Below are 14729 nucleotides of genomic sequence, written 5' to 3' on the forward strand. Positions count from 1 at the left end.
CCCCTAAAGTTCCTGTCGACGAGGACGAGGCATCGGACATGGATGTTAACTGTGTGCTTTCTCAAACGAATAAGTTGTTTGTTACTGTTCGTGTTCTGGATAAAGACATTCGCATGCAAGTGGACACTGGCTCAGCAGTAACTCTAATTAATTCTCGCACGTATTTGGAGTTGGGCTCCCCTCCCTTGTCTCCAGTTACGCGAAATCTACGAATTTATAATAAGCAGACAATTCCTATCGTTGGCCAGTTTGATGCTTCCACTGCCTACAAGTCTGTTGATAGGCCCCTCACGTTTTATGTGGTGGATCATGCAGGCACTGAAAACCTGTTCGGTTATGATGCTTTCCAGTTGTTCGGGTTTTCCATTGATGATGATGTGCACCTCATATCTGAGGACATTCCGTATCAACAGCTGGATGGCTTGTGTTCTGAATTCTCGTCCGTGTTCTCTGCTGATCTGGGTCGTGCCAAGGATTTTGAAGCCCACATTACTCTTAAACCTACGGCTCGCCCTAAGTTTTTCCGGGCACGCCCTATTCCGATGGCGTTGCGTGCGCCTGTCAAAGCTGAGACAGACAGGTTAACAGCTTCGGGGATTCTCCTTCCTGTTACCTCCAGCGAATGGGCATCGCCCATCGTGGTGGTTTCTAAACCAAACGGGAGTCTGCGATTGTGTGGTGATTTTAAAGCCACTGTCAACGCTCAAAGCCTCATTGACACTTATCCTCTTCCCCGTCCTGAGGAGTTACTTAGCAAGCTCGCTGGGGGCCAGTTCTTTTCCAAACTAGACTTATCGGAGGCGTACCATCAGTTGCCGTTGGATGCATCTTCCAAGGAATTTCTCGTCATCAACACTCCTTGTGGGTTGTATCAGTACCAGCGGTTACCATTTGGCGTCGCTAGCGCGCCGGCCATTTTTCAGCGGTTTTTGGAACAGCTCACGGCTTCCGTTCCCGGCTGCATCAACTACCTGGATGACATTGTTGTCACGGGGGCCTCCACTGAGGAGCACCTTCGCAATTTGCGTTCACTGTTTCGGGTTCTGCATTCCGCAGGGTTGAAGTGCAATCTGGACAAGTCACAGTTCTTCCAACCCTCCATTATTTATCTTAGTTTCCACTTGTCCCGTGAGGGTATACGTCCTCTACGTCAGCACGTTGCGGCCATTACCGCTCTACCCCGGCCGTCTACGGTCAAAGAACTTCAGGCGTTTCTAGGCAAGATTGCTTATTATCACAAATTCATTCCATCCGCTGCGGCGGTGGCTCATCCTCTGCATCAGCTGTTACGCAAAAACGTTCCTTTCTGTTGGTCCGCCGAGTGTGAGCAGGCTTTTGTCCGCCTGAAGGCTCATTTGCAGTCGGCGCCTTGTCTTTCCACATTCCGTCCGGGTCAGCACTTGGTTCTGGCGACTGACGCGTCACAGTATGGCCTAGGGGCTGTTCTCGCCCATCGGTATGAGGATGGGTCGGAACGACCCATCGCCTACGCTTCCAAGACCCTCAACGATGCCCAACGGCGTTACTCTCAAATAGAAAAGGAGGCACTCGCTATCATTTATGCTCTAAAAAAGTTCAGCGTTTTTTTGTATGGTTGTAAGTTTCACCTCATCACCGACCACAAGCCGCTGGTCTCTCTGTTCAGCCCCTCGGCGTCGCTTCCGGATAAGGCAGCTCACCGCCTGCAACGTTGGGCCTTATACTTGTCTCGTTTTCACTATGAGATTCACTATCGCCCCACGGCCCAGCACGCCAACGCTGACGCGTTGTCGCGTTTGCCGATGGCCCCCGACCCGGTTTTCGATCGAGATGAACTACTCTGTTTCCACATTGATGAGGAAGAACGTCGTGCGGTCGAGGGTTTTCCACTTACGGGTTCGCAGGTCGCGTCTGCTACTGCGCGGGACCCGGTCCTGCGTCAGGTGATCGGTTTTGTTCAGCGAGGTTGGCCGGACAGGACCAAGGGCCGGGCGTCGGATCCCCTTCGCAACTACCATGCCTTGCGCCTTCGTCTGTCTGTTCGTGAGGGTGTTGTTCTTCTGGCCACGGATGGCACATCTCCACGGGTTGTGGTGCCCGCCTCTCTTCGCAAAGATGTTCTCAAACTATTGCATGAGGGCCATTGGGGGATTTCTCGGACTAAGTCCCTGGCCCGCAGGCACGTTTATTGGCCCGGTATTGATTCGGACATCGCCCACATGGTCGCTGCGTGTGATCGGTGTGTTCAACAACTGGCTGCACCCCGTACAATGCCCTCTCCGTGGCCTGATCCGGCGCAGCCGTGGGAACGGGTGCACGCTGACTTTGCCGGCCCCTTCCTCGGCACTTATTGGCTATTGTTGATTGACGCCTTTTCGAAGTTTCCGTTTGTTGTTCGATGTCCGTCGCCAACCACTGCGGCGACGACGCTGGCTTTGTCCAAAATCTTTGCGCTAGAAGGTCTTCCATCCACGATTGTCACGGACAATGGCCCTCAGTTCTCTTCGCAGGCCTTCCGTGATTTTTGTACTGGACAAGGGATTCATCATGTTACAGCACCGCCCTTCCATCCGCAATCGAATGGGGAGGTCGAGCGCCTTGTCCGCACTTTCAAAAGCAAAATGAAAAAATTCCTTAGTGATTTTTCCACAGATGATGCTCTGTTGCAATTTCTGAGTTCTTATCGCTTCACGCCTCTGGGGGATCGCAGCCCTGCTGAACTCTTGCATGGCCGCCAACCGCGCACTCTCCTGCACCTGCTTCACCCTGTCAGGCCTTGTACTGTGTCCCCTAGTGCGGGAAAATACCCGGTGGGCGCCGACGTGTGGGCACGGGGGTATGGATCTCGCCCTAAATGGATTCCAGGGGTGGTCCAGGCTCTTCGCGGCCGCCGGCTTTGTGAAATACGTACGGACGACGGCATGGTTGTTCGCCATTACGACCAGATGCGCCCACGAGTGGTGGCTACGCCGGTACCACCGCCCCTTCTTTCGTCTCCAACGGCCCGAGAAGCCAGTCCTGTCGTTGCTGCCGATCTTCCGGGCGTGTTGCTGCCGCCGCCGTCGGTACCGCTTCCGAGTACGCCGGAACCGGCCCCAGTCGCGACGCCGCCTTCTCCGGGACCCATCTCGCTGGAGCACACCCCCAGGTCCACGACACCTATGGATGCTGCTCCGGAGTTTTCACCCATCATCTCGTCCAGGAGGCACGTTCCACGCGCAAGCTTCCGTCCTGGACATTTTCGACCATACTCTCGTGTTTCTCCGCGGGATCTTCTCGGGGCCTCCCAAGAGGCCATGGATGTCTCCGCACTGTCCGTGTCTCCAAGGAAGTAAGTGTTGTTTTTTTTTTTTTTTTTTTTTTTTGTGACAGTGCCACGACATTCAAAAGTGCCGCTACGTTAGTACGCGAACACGGCGATAGAGGCGCTCCGCAGCTCGGCCGAACGCGGGAGCGCCATCTGGCTATGAACGGCGCCGGCCGCATGTCACGGCACGGCAGTCGAATGACAGATACGAAGTTAGTAACATGTAACCCGCTAATGTTTCTACTTTTGTATATCCACGCAATTTATTAGTGATTAAAGGTTATAACAACTTCTATCCAAATGATATCCTTGGTACCGCCTGATATTTTCTCTGTTTTATTTAACTTCAATACTGTCATACGTGGGTTAGTGAGTCGTTGGAACGTGACTATTTGTTCTGTACTCCATCGCATATGTATTCTGGGAACACTGCCAAAATGGTGGACTTTTCCCCCAATTTGGACTTCTTGTGTTCCGAAGTTAACCATGCCTAAAAAATGGTGCAGGAATTCGTTGCCTAAAGAGGCCTCAAAATTGTGGTTATGCTTCCAAACCACTTCAAATGTGAACTCCATCTATTTCCGGTTCCACACATTGCAAACCTGTTGGGTAAATTAACTTCTTTTTTTTTTTCTAATCCGCCAAGTCTACAACATGTTGTAATGAAGCAAGCTGGGATATTTGTATTTCCTCTCTTGTTTTGCCATGTGCCTCCTTAAATTAATTTTTTCCATTTTAACTAATTACTATTAATATACGTGAATATAACCTGCATTTTCATAAAAGAAAAAAGGTTAGCCCTTAGTCTTAAAGAATATAACAGCAGCTTAGTTTTATGTATATAATTGATTTTCTGATTAATTTGTACTAATCCCAGTTAGTATCTTTTGTTACAGGGTGAAATCAGTAATTGTTTCGTAAGTTAAATTCTGTTGTTGACTTATTAACAGATATAAATTCTGTTATAAACATTTGGAAGACGAAATACTAGTAATCTGAAAGTATCTATTTGGCTCTATCCGAAAACACGTTAGCAAAGCCAGCCCTTAATTGATTCCAAAGTAATTAACAGTTTTGACAAAAGTACTGTTGCATAACAATATTTGTTAATTACATAATTTAAACAAATAATTCGGTCTAACTCTTGTAGTAGAAGAAACTGTTAAAAAGACGGAATCTTTCGATGTATTCATTTAATTTAAAGAGTTAAGTTTTAATTGTAATTCCTGTAAATTTAATTTTGAACAGTGTGTAATTTCGGCACCTATTGTTGTTAGGATATATAAGGCCCTAACTTTTGATCACAAGACAGTCAGTCCACAGACGAGTTTCAGACGGGAAACCTGTGTTGGTTAGGACAGCAGCAATGCATCAACTTAACTGTGAAATAAGTGTGACATGATTAGGCTGTGTGTTGAAACAATGACAGTGGCCATTCCATACGTACCTGATTATTCCAAAAGAACTGTGAATTATGTGGTTATGTTTTTTACTGCTCATAGACATTCAACAGTAAACTACTGAAACAGTATGTGGATGTTCGCCTGAAACCTATTAATGAGGCTTATCGAAAGTGCCCTGGCCATGTTAATTGTGTATATGGGGGAAGGAGGTTGTGAAACGTGAAAGTAAACAAATGTGAAATGCAAATGTGCAACAACACAGTATGTCAACACCGAAGACAATCAACAAAGAAAAGAAACAAAAAAGATGAACTGTCACAATGCCAGTTTTAATTCTTGACCACGAGTAGATTTAAGAACAAAAGGTAGATCATCTTCCTTTGTTTTTACTTTACAAAATTAGTTTTGGCACCCAAGTGAGTTCTTGATACTCTTACTGGATTCACTTTGCTGAAGGAGAGCAAGGTGCAGTGACAGAACTGTTCCCATAGACGGTTCCCCCATTCATATTCCCTTGTGCACCTCTGTAACCTATTTAGTTTGTTGAGTAATGCTGCCGAAACTGATAGTTTGCTTTCAAGTGTCTGATCTTTCTACATTAGGCACCTGCAGTTGGCAAAAACTAAGGAATCTCATCCTTGGTGCTTGCAATGAGTGTAGTGCACTTCGGCAATGGATGCACATCTAGGGGGCTCACCCTGGCATAGAAATGAGACTCGTACGACCTCCCTTAGCGTATTCAACAAAGCCCACTTTACCTTAGCACCCACCTGTGGGCTGATCCTGTGAACAAATACAGCTGCACACAGTGAGTTTCAGCTTTGCTGAGTAGCACCTCATTCATTTCATTATTTTTCCCTAGTAAATACGTACAACATGACACAGCTGAATCCTATCTGGAATTATGATGTTGGGTGGAAAGTTAGTCCCTATAATAGTTAATTCTATGCTTATCTCCTTAGCCCTTTTGAATGGACATCAAATGCCTTGGGATTTCTGGCCCTACTATGGAATTTACATAAATGTGTGCCTGTCCTTGCAATAAAGATCGATGGATCTTGCCAATACTTTGCTATGCCATGTGGATAATTTCAATACGTCTGTTGTATGCTGTATGAAAGTGTGGACTTTTCACCAGGCTTACCCTCAAAGATGGGAACCAGCGAACCCATTACAACATCAATTACAGGATGAGATGGAATCACCCGTGTGAACCTCAGGAATGAGGAAGCAAGTGTGGGCACCATGCTGCTTCATGGGGTCGCATTTACTAATGGTTCATTTAGGCATCTTTGCACATCTTACTTTTTCGTCTGGAGTTACTCAAGCCTTGCTTGCCTGTCAGAATCCATCTCCATCTGTCCCTGTGACCTGGTGGTGGACTTTGCTTTAAACTAAACTCATCTAAACCAACTACAGATAGTACTTGCATTTCAACATCTGTCACTTGTTCCGCACCAAGAAACCACTGCCATAGAACCTGGCTACCCTTGGACGGCGTATCTGCAGTTATGAGAACTTCTTTGCCTGGTACGCTGAATGTCTCTGAGGATCTTCCCTGCCCCGCACCCCGCCAAAACTTAATCCACAATCAGATTTCTCCATGTCCTCACATGCACCTAACCCTCCCATTACCCCCAAGAATCAGCTACAAAGAAGCACCCTCCTCGTGGCCCAGTATCATCATGTACCGAACAGCTGGATTATGGAGAGATGTTGTATCCGTAACAGTATATCATCGTACAATCATGTTATTATGTAAACTAATGTAAAACTCTCTGTTTTCTGGCTGAGAGAGTTTACTGAAATGGAATTACATTTCAGAGTCAGTAACATCATCTTAAGGCAAAGTGACATTGCCAAAAGATGATAAATGTGATGTTTTTTGAAGTGGTGAACCAAATTAACAAATTCACTCAGCTGGAAACCTGAGAGCATTACATTAATATATCACTTCATTTGAGAAACAACAATAGGCCATTCATTGACGCCTGCTAAGCCCTTCCTTTTGTGTCATTTACTCCAAAACAAATATTTACACTATTTTAAAATATTTAGCATAAGGTACGCAAAAATATTTTGCAACAGTATCACAGGGCTCGTAATGATTGACATGGGTAGTTCATATACTAAAGAATGATGTAATTATATTTTTAATGAGTCATATTTCAGGAGAAAGATGCTGCTGCAATGAGATTGTATTTTCTTCATAATGAAATCTAACACCAATGGTGGTATCATAGCAAGTGCTGTGCTTTAGAGTTTCATTGTCAGGCTATAAAAATCTGTAACTTACTTGGACGAAAAAAATTTTCGGGTAATCGTGGACTACAACAAGAACAGACTTCATTCAACCACATCTCATGTAATAAACATTATTTTCTTTTCAGTGTCCATTAAAAAATATTGAAGCAGTAGTGGCTGTAATACCTTTCTGTTTTAGGTAATGTATAACTTCAAGTTTCAGCACTTGACACTTACAGCAGATATATTTTTCTCACAGGAAGGCTGACTCATGGCCTCAGAAACTAATTGTGCAGTTGGTGCCAGAAGATCTGCTTGGAGTTGTTGGTGGTATTTTTCTGAAAAATTCAAATCCTCTGCACTTCCATCCAGAGAACTGTGAAGCTCTTGAATTATTGACCGGAGCTTTGAGTTCTGGATATGTAAGTTATTAGTTCTTATTGTGTACAGTATCACATAAAAACTTGTTTTTGTTAGTAGCCATTTTTATAAAAAGAATTTTGGATTACTCACTTTGTAATTTGGAGTTGAAGATCCTATTCTTCCATTATGTATAGAAATATCTTTAATATATAATAGCAATCTATAAAAATAAATAATATGTGTTACGAGGAACAACGAAAGACCTCTCATGCTTCAGGATACACAGCTATTACGATTTAGATATGCCTTGCATTATAAGCCAGCCCAAGATTTCGTGAGGTGATATTACACATTTTCCTGCATTCTTGAATTGGTTTATATTGTTATGTCAGAGCTATTAAGAGAGATGAATTCTCTTTTGAGAGACTGTAGCTGACTTATAAGAGCACATCTTGACCGAGCAATACAGAAAAGCTGTATATTACAATTAAATATTGTGGAGAGAAATAAGTGTTACTTTATGGAAAGAATAAATAAATCAATGTTCAGGCTTGACTGACAATTTTATGCTGACCTGCAGATAATACTTGGAATTGAACCTGTCACTCACTCTCTCTCTCTCTCTCTCTCTCTCTCTCTCTCTCTCTGCGTGTGTGCGTGTGTGTGTGTGTGTGTGTGTGTGTGTGTGTGTGTGTGTGTGTGTCTCACACACCACAAACACACATCTAGCTCATGAAAGGATTTTTCCAAAGGCTAGCAAGTTTTCATTATTTTTTTGTATGCCTGTTAACCACTCTTATGCTTTTACTGTTCAGTGAGTAGTTTCCTTTACACCTGAATTATTTACATGAAGTATTTTTACATAAGTTCTTGTCAATTATTTGTTGCTTACATATGACTAATGCCATACTTAACTGCACATGTGCAACACAGTTCTGTTAACTAATCAGTTACTCTAACAGGTACTGATTTAGATAAAAATAATGGAAACACTGAGGAACTGCAAGGGCACATTATCACATATTGGAGAAACCTGGTGACAATTTTACAACTGAATTTTTTATCACAGTGTTTTAACATAAGTTTAATAAGTGATTTATTTAATTCTTTGCTGTTTTCTTTCACAATTTTGTTTTCTTACTTTGCGTTATTTGCAATGTTTTTGTCATCACGTGTTACTTTCTCCCAATTTTTTTATTTTAATTGTCTCTCTGCTTCCTTCTTTTAATTTTTTCCCATGCACTCTATTTCTACCTTTGTATCCATCTATGTCTTTCAAAACTGTTTCAACTTTTACTTTATATTTAAGATAATCAGTAGCTTGTTATGAATCTCGATTGGTGTAGTTTATTAAAATAGTTCACAGTATAGAGTCATTGCATGTTTCATTTTTCTGTGTTTTTGTATATTATTTGCATGCTGACCACTTTCATGGTATGCAACATAAAAGGCTCAGAGTAATCATTTACACAAATCTTCCTTAATTAAGTTCAAAAACTGTGCATAATGTGTTCCCTTAAAAATGCAGCAACAAATAAATTGTGTGTATATGTTACTCACAGTGTCATCAACTTTATGATGTTTCAGGCGGGCTATGTCCATTTCAAGAGAGTGACGTCGACGCCGACGTCAGAGTGTAACGTTAAGGTTATTGTCCTTCTTTACGGGTCATTGAGGAATGAATATGTTGGATTTGTCCCTAATGATGATCCAGCGTATATGGCAGGTGTCCGTAGTGCCATAAGGGAATCGAGCCCACGCGAAGCAGCTTTGATTCAGGTATGTTCATATTTTATCATATATTGATGGCTGTTTAATAGAAAAAAAGAGGGAAAATGGAATTTTATTTTTATGTCTGTCTTTAATGTTTATAGAATTTGAATTTTATAATTGAATGTGTCATTACGATACTGCAGTGCCTGTGTTATTCTGAATTATGATGCAATGTTCTTTCGGATGTGCCTGCATGTCCAAAGGAACCCCAACAGAAAAATAGTCCTGTCATGGGAAAAGCCATGTATAACACTATTACATGGGGACTTGTGCATATAGTACACACATCATAAATGTGCCTAGTTTCCACAACATGTCATATAATGTTACCTCTTTTACAGAATTTGACTGTGATGTATGACTGATAGATGTAGAAATCAGACTATTAGTTCCTTTTCCTAAAAGATTTCTAGCTGTTAGAAACAAACACAGTAAAAATGTAATAATACTGACTCTAGGGCCTTTCTATACAAGTTCATTAAGTGGATTGTCAAAAGGATTTACAATTATCAGCCTGTCAAGGCAAAGAAATTGTTAAGTTTCAGAAAAGTGGAAGAAGTAAATTTGGCCTACTTTTCTGCTGTTCTCTGACATAACTTCAAAAATAAATATAACTTTTCAGGGTATGGTTCTGAGAAAGACACAGGAATCTTTTACCTACTACACCTGCATACATATGCAGCTTTGATCTAGAAAGGCCATGAACTTTTAATCATCACTGTGTGCTAAAGAAAGTTTGTCCAGGGGGGACTTCTATGTTTGCGTTTTGTATAACCAACAAATTAAATACACGCATTTAAATTTATTAAGACACCTTATACATTTGTCTTAATAAATGATCTGTCAAAAGCCAAAGGTGGGGTGTGGTCACTCTGTATTGTAATTCAGTGTTTTTATGCAATACTACTTCAGTGTTACTGAGCCAAAAAAAGCAATTTTCTTTTTATGACTCCTTGTACTTTATTGGATTTCATTTATAAATGAAAGAATTTTATCTTTATTTTACTCAAAACTTGAACCTGCTAAATCTCAGTATTTATGCATGACAATTTCATCTTTTCAGCAAAACTTACTCACTTTCGCTTTACTTATTATCACAAAGAGAGTAAGAATATTAACATCATTAAATTTGTCTGAAAACATGTGCTTCAGTACTTAAGCAAAATTTCACTTCAGCACTTCTACCTCATAGATCATACAGTACTTTTACGTGCACTTTAAAAGTTAGTCCACAACAATTATTTTCAGACATTCATTCAGATATGAAAATTAGTGCTTATAGATATTGAATAAAGCACTTCAAATGTTTTTATAACAGGTTTACTCAGAATAATCAAACACTGGAAAAGGACCCTTTATAGGTGAATGATTAGGAATAAAACAACAGTGTGAACCAAATTTTATGTTTAACACATTAATAATAAAAAAGTTAATTTTGAATTAATGGTTCACTCTTCTACAACTCTAATTATACAGTTTATAACCTGTTGGCTGTAGTTGTTGGGTGTGGCGGATGGCAATGGCAGCTCTGCTATCTATGGTATGGTGTACAAGTTTCTTCCAGTATCGACTGTTTAATTATTCTTGGCATTGTTTTAATGTCCATAACGTAGCCCAAATACTTGTACCAAAGCCGTAATAATCCAGCAGTTGTCATCTGAGGCTGTTGTGCAACACTTTCCACGGAAGGCATCACCTGCTTTGTCCAAGTGTTGCCTCTTTCATTGCTGCCTGCAGACTGTGTCCTCTCATTTCTGCTCATTCTACAGGTAGTGTCCCAAAAACGCAAGCCACCTTTTACACTTCCATACAGTACAAAAGCACTCCATCTTTTACATAACACATATCCTACGCATTGTCCCTAAGTGTTTACCGTTTTATACGAATGACAACTTACACAAATATTTAAAATTACGTACATGAACATTTTCATTTTATTAACCCAAAACAAAATATTATTTAATAAATTATACATTTTGCATATTTATGGCATAAGTTACAAATGTACATTAACAAAGCACTCGAACATCACATATATCTCACTTTCCATGTTGTTGTTGTTGTTGTTTTGGCCTTCAGTCCAGAGACTGGTTTGATGCAGCTCTCCATGCTACTTTATCCTGTGCAAGCCTCTTCACCTCTGAATAAGTACGGCAACTTACATCCTTCTGAATCTGCTTAGCATATTCATCTCTTGGTCTCGCTCTACAATTTTTACCCTCCACGCTTACCTCCAGCACTAAATTGGTGATACCTTGATGCCTCAGAACATATCCTGCCAACTGATCCCTTCTTCTTGTCAAGTTGAGCCACAAATTCCCCTTCTCCCCAATTCTATTCAGTACCTCCTCATTATTTAAGTGATCTACCCATCAAATCTTCAGCATTCTTCTGTAGCACCACGTTTCAAAAGCTTCTATTCTCTTCTTATCTAAACTGTTTATCATCCATGTATCACTTCCACCAATGGCTTCACTCCATAAAAAGAAAAGACTTCCTGACACTTAAATCTGTCAACAAATTTCTCTTCGTCAGAAACACTTTCCATGCCGTAGCCAGTCTGCATTTTATATCCACTCTACTCTGACCACTATCAGTTATTTTGCTCCTCAAATAACAAAACTCATTTAGTAATTCAAGTGTCTCATTTCCTAATCTAATATTCTCAGCATCACCTGATTTAATTTGATTACATTCCATTATCCTAGTTTTGCTTTAGCTGATGTTCATCTTATATCCTCCTTTCAAGACACTGTCCATTCTGTTCAACTGTTCTTCCAGGTCCTTTGCTGTTTCTGACAGAATTACAGTGTCATCAGCGAACCTCAAACATCAGGGATAGGCTACAACCATGTCTTACTCCCTTCTCATTCACAGCTTGCCTTTCATGCCCCTTGATTCTTATGACTGCCATCTGGTTTCTGTACAAATTGTAAATAGCCTTTTGCTCCCTGTATTTTACCCCTGCCACCTTTAGAATTTGTAAGAGAGTGTTCCAGTCAACATTGTCAAAAGCTTTCTCTAAGTCTACAAATGCTAGAAACGTAGGTTTGCCTTTCCTTAATCTTTCTTCTAAGATAAGTCGTAAGGTCAGTATTGCCTCACGTGTTCCACTGTTTCTACGGAATCCAAACTGATCTTCCCCGAGGTTGGCTTCTACTAGTTTTTCCATTCGTCTGTAAAGAATTCGTGTTAGTATTTTGCAGCTGTGACTTATTAAACTGATAGTTCGGTAATTTTAACATCTGTCAACACCTGCTTTCTTTGGGATTGGAATTATTATATTCTTCTTGAAGTCTGAGGGTATTTCGCCTGTTTCATACATCTTGCTCACCAGATGGTAGAGTTTTGTCAGGACTGGCTCTCCCAAGGCCATCAGTAGTTCCAATGGAATGTTGTCTACTCCGGGGGCCTTGTTTCGACTCAGGTCTTTCAGTGCTCTGTTAAACTCTTCACGCAGTATCATATCTCCTATTTCCTCTTCATCTACATCCTCTTCCATTTCCATAATATTGCCCTCAAGTACATCGCCCTTGTATAGACCCTCTATATACTCTTTCCACCTTTCTGCTTTCCCTTCTTTGCTTAGGACAGGTTTTACATCTGTGCTCTTGATATTCATACAAGTGGTTATCTGTTCTCTAAAGGCCTCTTTAATTTTCCTAGGCAGCATCTATCTTACCCTGAGTGATATGTACTTCTTCAGCCTTACATTTGCCCTCTAGCCACCCCTGCTTAGCCGTTTTGTTTTTCCTGTCAATCTCATTTTTGAGATGTGTGTGTTCCTTTTCGCCTGCTTCATTTACTGCATTTTTATGTCTTCTCCTTTCATCAATTAAATTCAATATCTCATCTGTTACCCAAGGATTTCTACTAGCCATCTTTTTACCTACCTGATCCTGTGCTGCCTTCACTATTTCATCTCTCAAAGCTATCCATTCTTCTTCTAGTGTGTTTTTTCCCCTGTTCTTGTCAATCATTCCCTAATACTCTCTCTGAAACCTCTCATTCTTTCAGTTTATCCAGGTCCCATCTCCTTAAATTCCTACCTTTTTGCAGTTTCTTTAGTTTCAATCCACAGTTCATAACCAATAAATTGTGGTCAGAGTCCACGTCTGCCCCTGGAAATGTCTTAAAATTTAAAACCTAGTTCCTAATTCTCTGTCTTATCATTACACAATCTATCTGAAACCATCCAGTGTCTCCAGGCCTTCTCCATGTATACAATCTTTCCATACAGTCTTCGCATATCACATTTATATTATGACAAAACATTAAAGGCAAAAATTTTTTATAGATTAGATGGCTGGCTGAATAATAGTGTTACATGGTGACTACACCTGTCATGAAGTACATTAAATGTATTTGCACTTGCGAACGTGGCAACCATCTGCTTTATAATGGAATGACGTCAATGAAAGTTTGAGCTGGACTGGGACCTAAACATGGAATTTCTGCTTATTTTGAGCAGCTGACTCATGGCCAGAACCAAATTTCCATGTGTTGACAACTGTGTGTCCAGAGTCTGTATTTGTACATCCGTTATATATATTCCCTCCTGTACAGGGAAGAGATTGTACTTGAAAGTCATTCACCCGGTATCGGCAGATATATACGATATTCCAGTGCCTGTGTTGTTCCAAATTATGTTGCAGTGTTCCTTCAGACACGCATGCATGTTCATGCCATACCAGGTCTCAAACCTGGATTTCCTGCTTTTCGCGAGCAGTCGCCCTACCGTTTGTCTATCTGAGCACTACATGTGGCTGGACCCAAACTTCCATATGTCATCAACCATGTGTCTGCAACTAGTGCTCATACGTCCAGTATATATATTCTTGGTGGGGTAGACATTTTACGTGAAATTGGTTTGCCCAGTGTCAGCAGATAAATACAATACTGCAGTGCCTGTGTTATTCCAAATTGTGGTGCAATGTTCCTTCAAACATGCATACATTTCTGAAGGAACAGGCATTGTGGTGACAACAGTCATCATGAAATACATAAAATGTATTCATAGTTGTGAATATGGACAACCATCAGCTGTATAATGGAATGATGACAGTGAAAATTTGGGCTGGACTGGGATTCAAACCCAGATTTCATGCTTGTTGTGAGTGGTCGCCTTACCATTAGGCATTCCATTATACAGCTGATGGTTGTCTATTTTTGCAACTGCAAATACCTTTTGTGTATTTCAACACAGCTGTAATCGCTACAGTGCCTTTTCCTTCAGACATGCATGTAGGTCGAAGGAACATTGCATTGTAATTTGGAATAACACAAGCACTGTACTATTGTATTTATCCGGCGACATTGGATGAGCATGTTTCAAGTAAAATGTCTCACCTGTATCAAAATATACATAACGGATGTACGAGTTGTAGACATGTTTTGATGTCATGTGGAAGTTTGGGTCTGGCCATGAGCTGTGCTTGGATAACCACATGGTAAGGTAACCGCTCATGATAAGCAGGAAATCTGGGTATGAATCCTGATCTGGCACAAATTTTCATTGTCATCATTCCATTGTATAGCTGATGATTGCTCATATTCACAACTGCAAATACGTTTCATGAATGTGTCATTGGATCAGAGAGACTGTGATGAAGCAAGCTGTGATATTTATACTTCCCCTCTTCTTTTGCCGTCTGTCTCCT

The 14729-nt window shown here is 41.2% G+C and overlaps 1 protein-coding gene across 1 annotated transcript in view; it reads left to right on the forward strand.

Annotated features, from left to right (window-relative positions):
* LOC126412250 (protein PTOV1 homolog) overlaps positions 1–14729 on the forward strand; it is a 350177-nt gene that overhangs the window by 193338 nt on the left and 142110 nt on the right. Inside the window, exons 7-8 of the mRNA XM_050081748.1 lie at positions 7193–7355; positions 8884–9075. Of these exons, the coding sequence (XP_049937705.1) occupies positions 7193–7355; positions 8884–9075 (355 nt within the window). The remainder of the gene's footprint in view (positions 1–7192; positions 7356–8883; positions 9076–14729) is intronic.

Source organism: Schistocerca serialis, chromosome 7, assembly GCF_023864345.2.
Source record: "Schistocerca serialis cubense isolate TAMUIC-IGC-003099 chromosome 7, iqSchSeri2.2, whole genome shotgun sequence".
Taxonomy (NCBI): Eukaryota; Metazoa; Arthropoda; class Insecta; order Orthoptera; family Acrididae; genus Schistocerca; species Schistocerca serialis.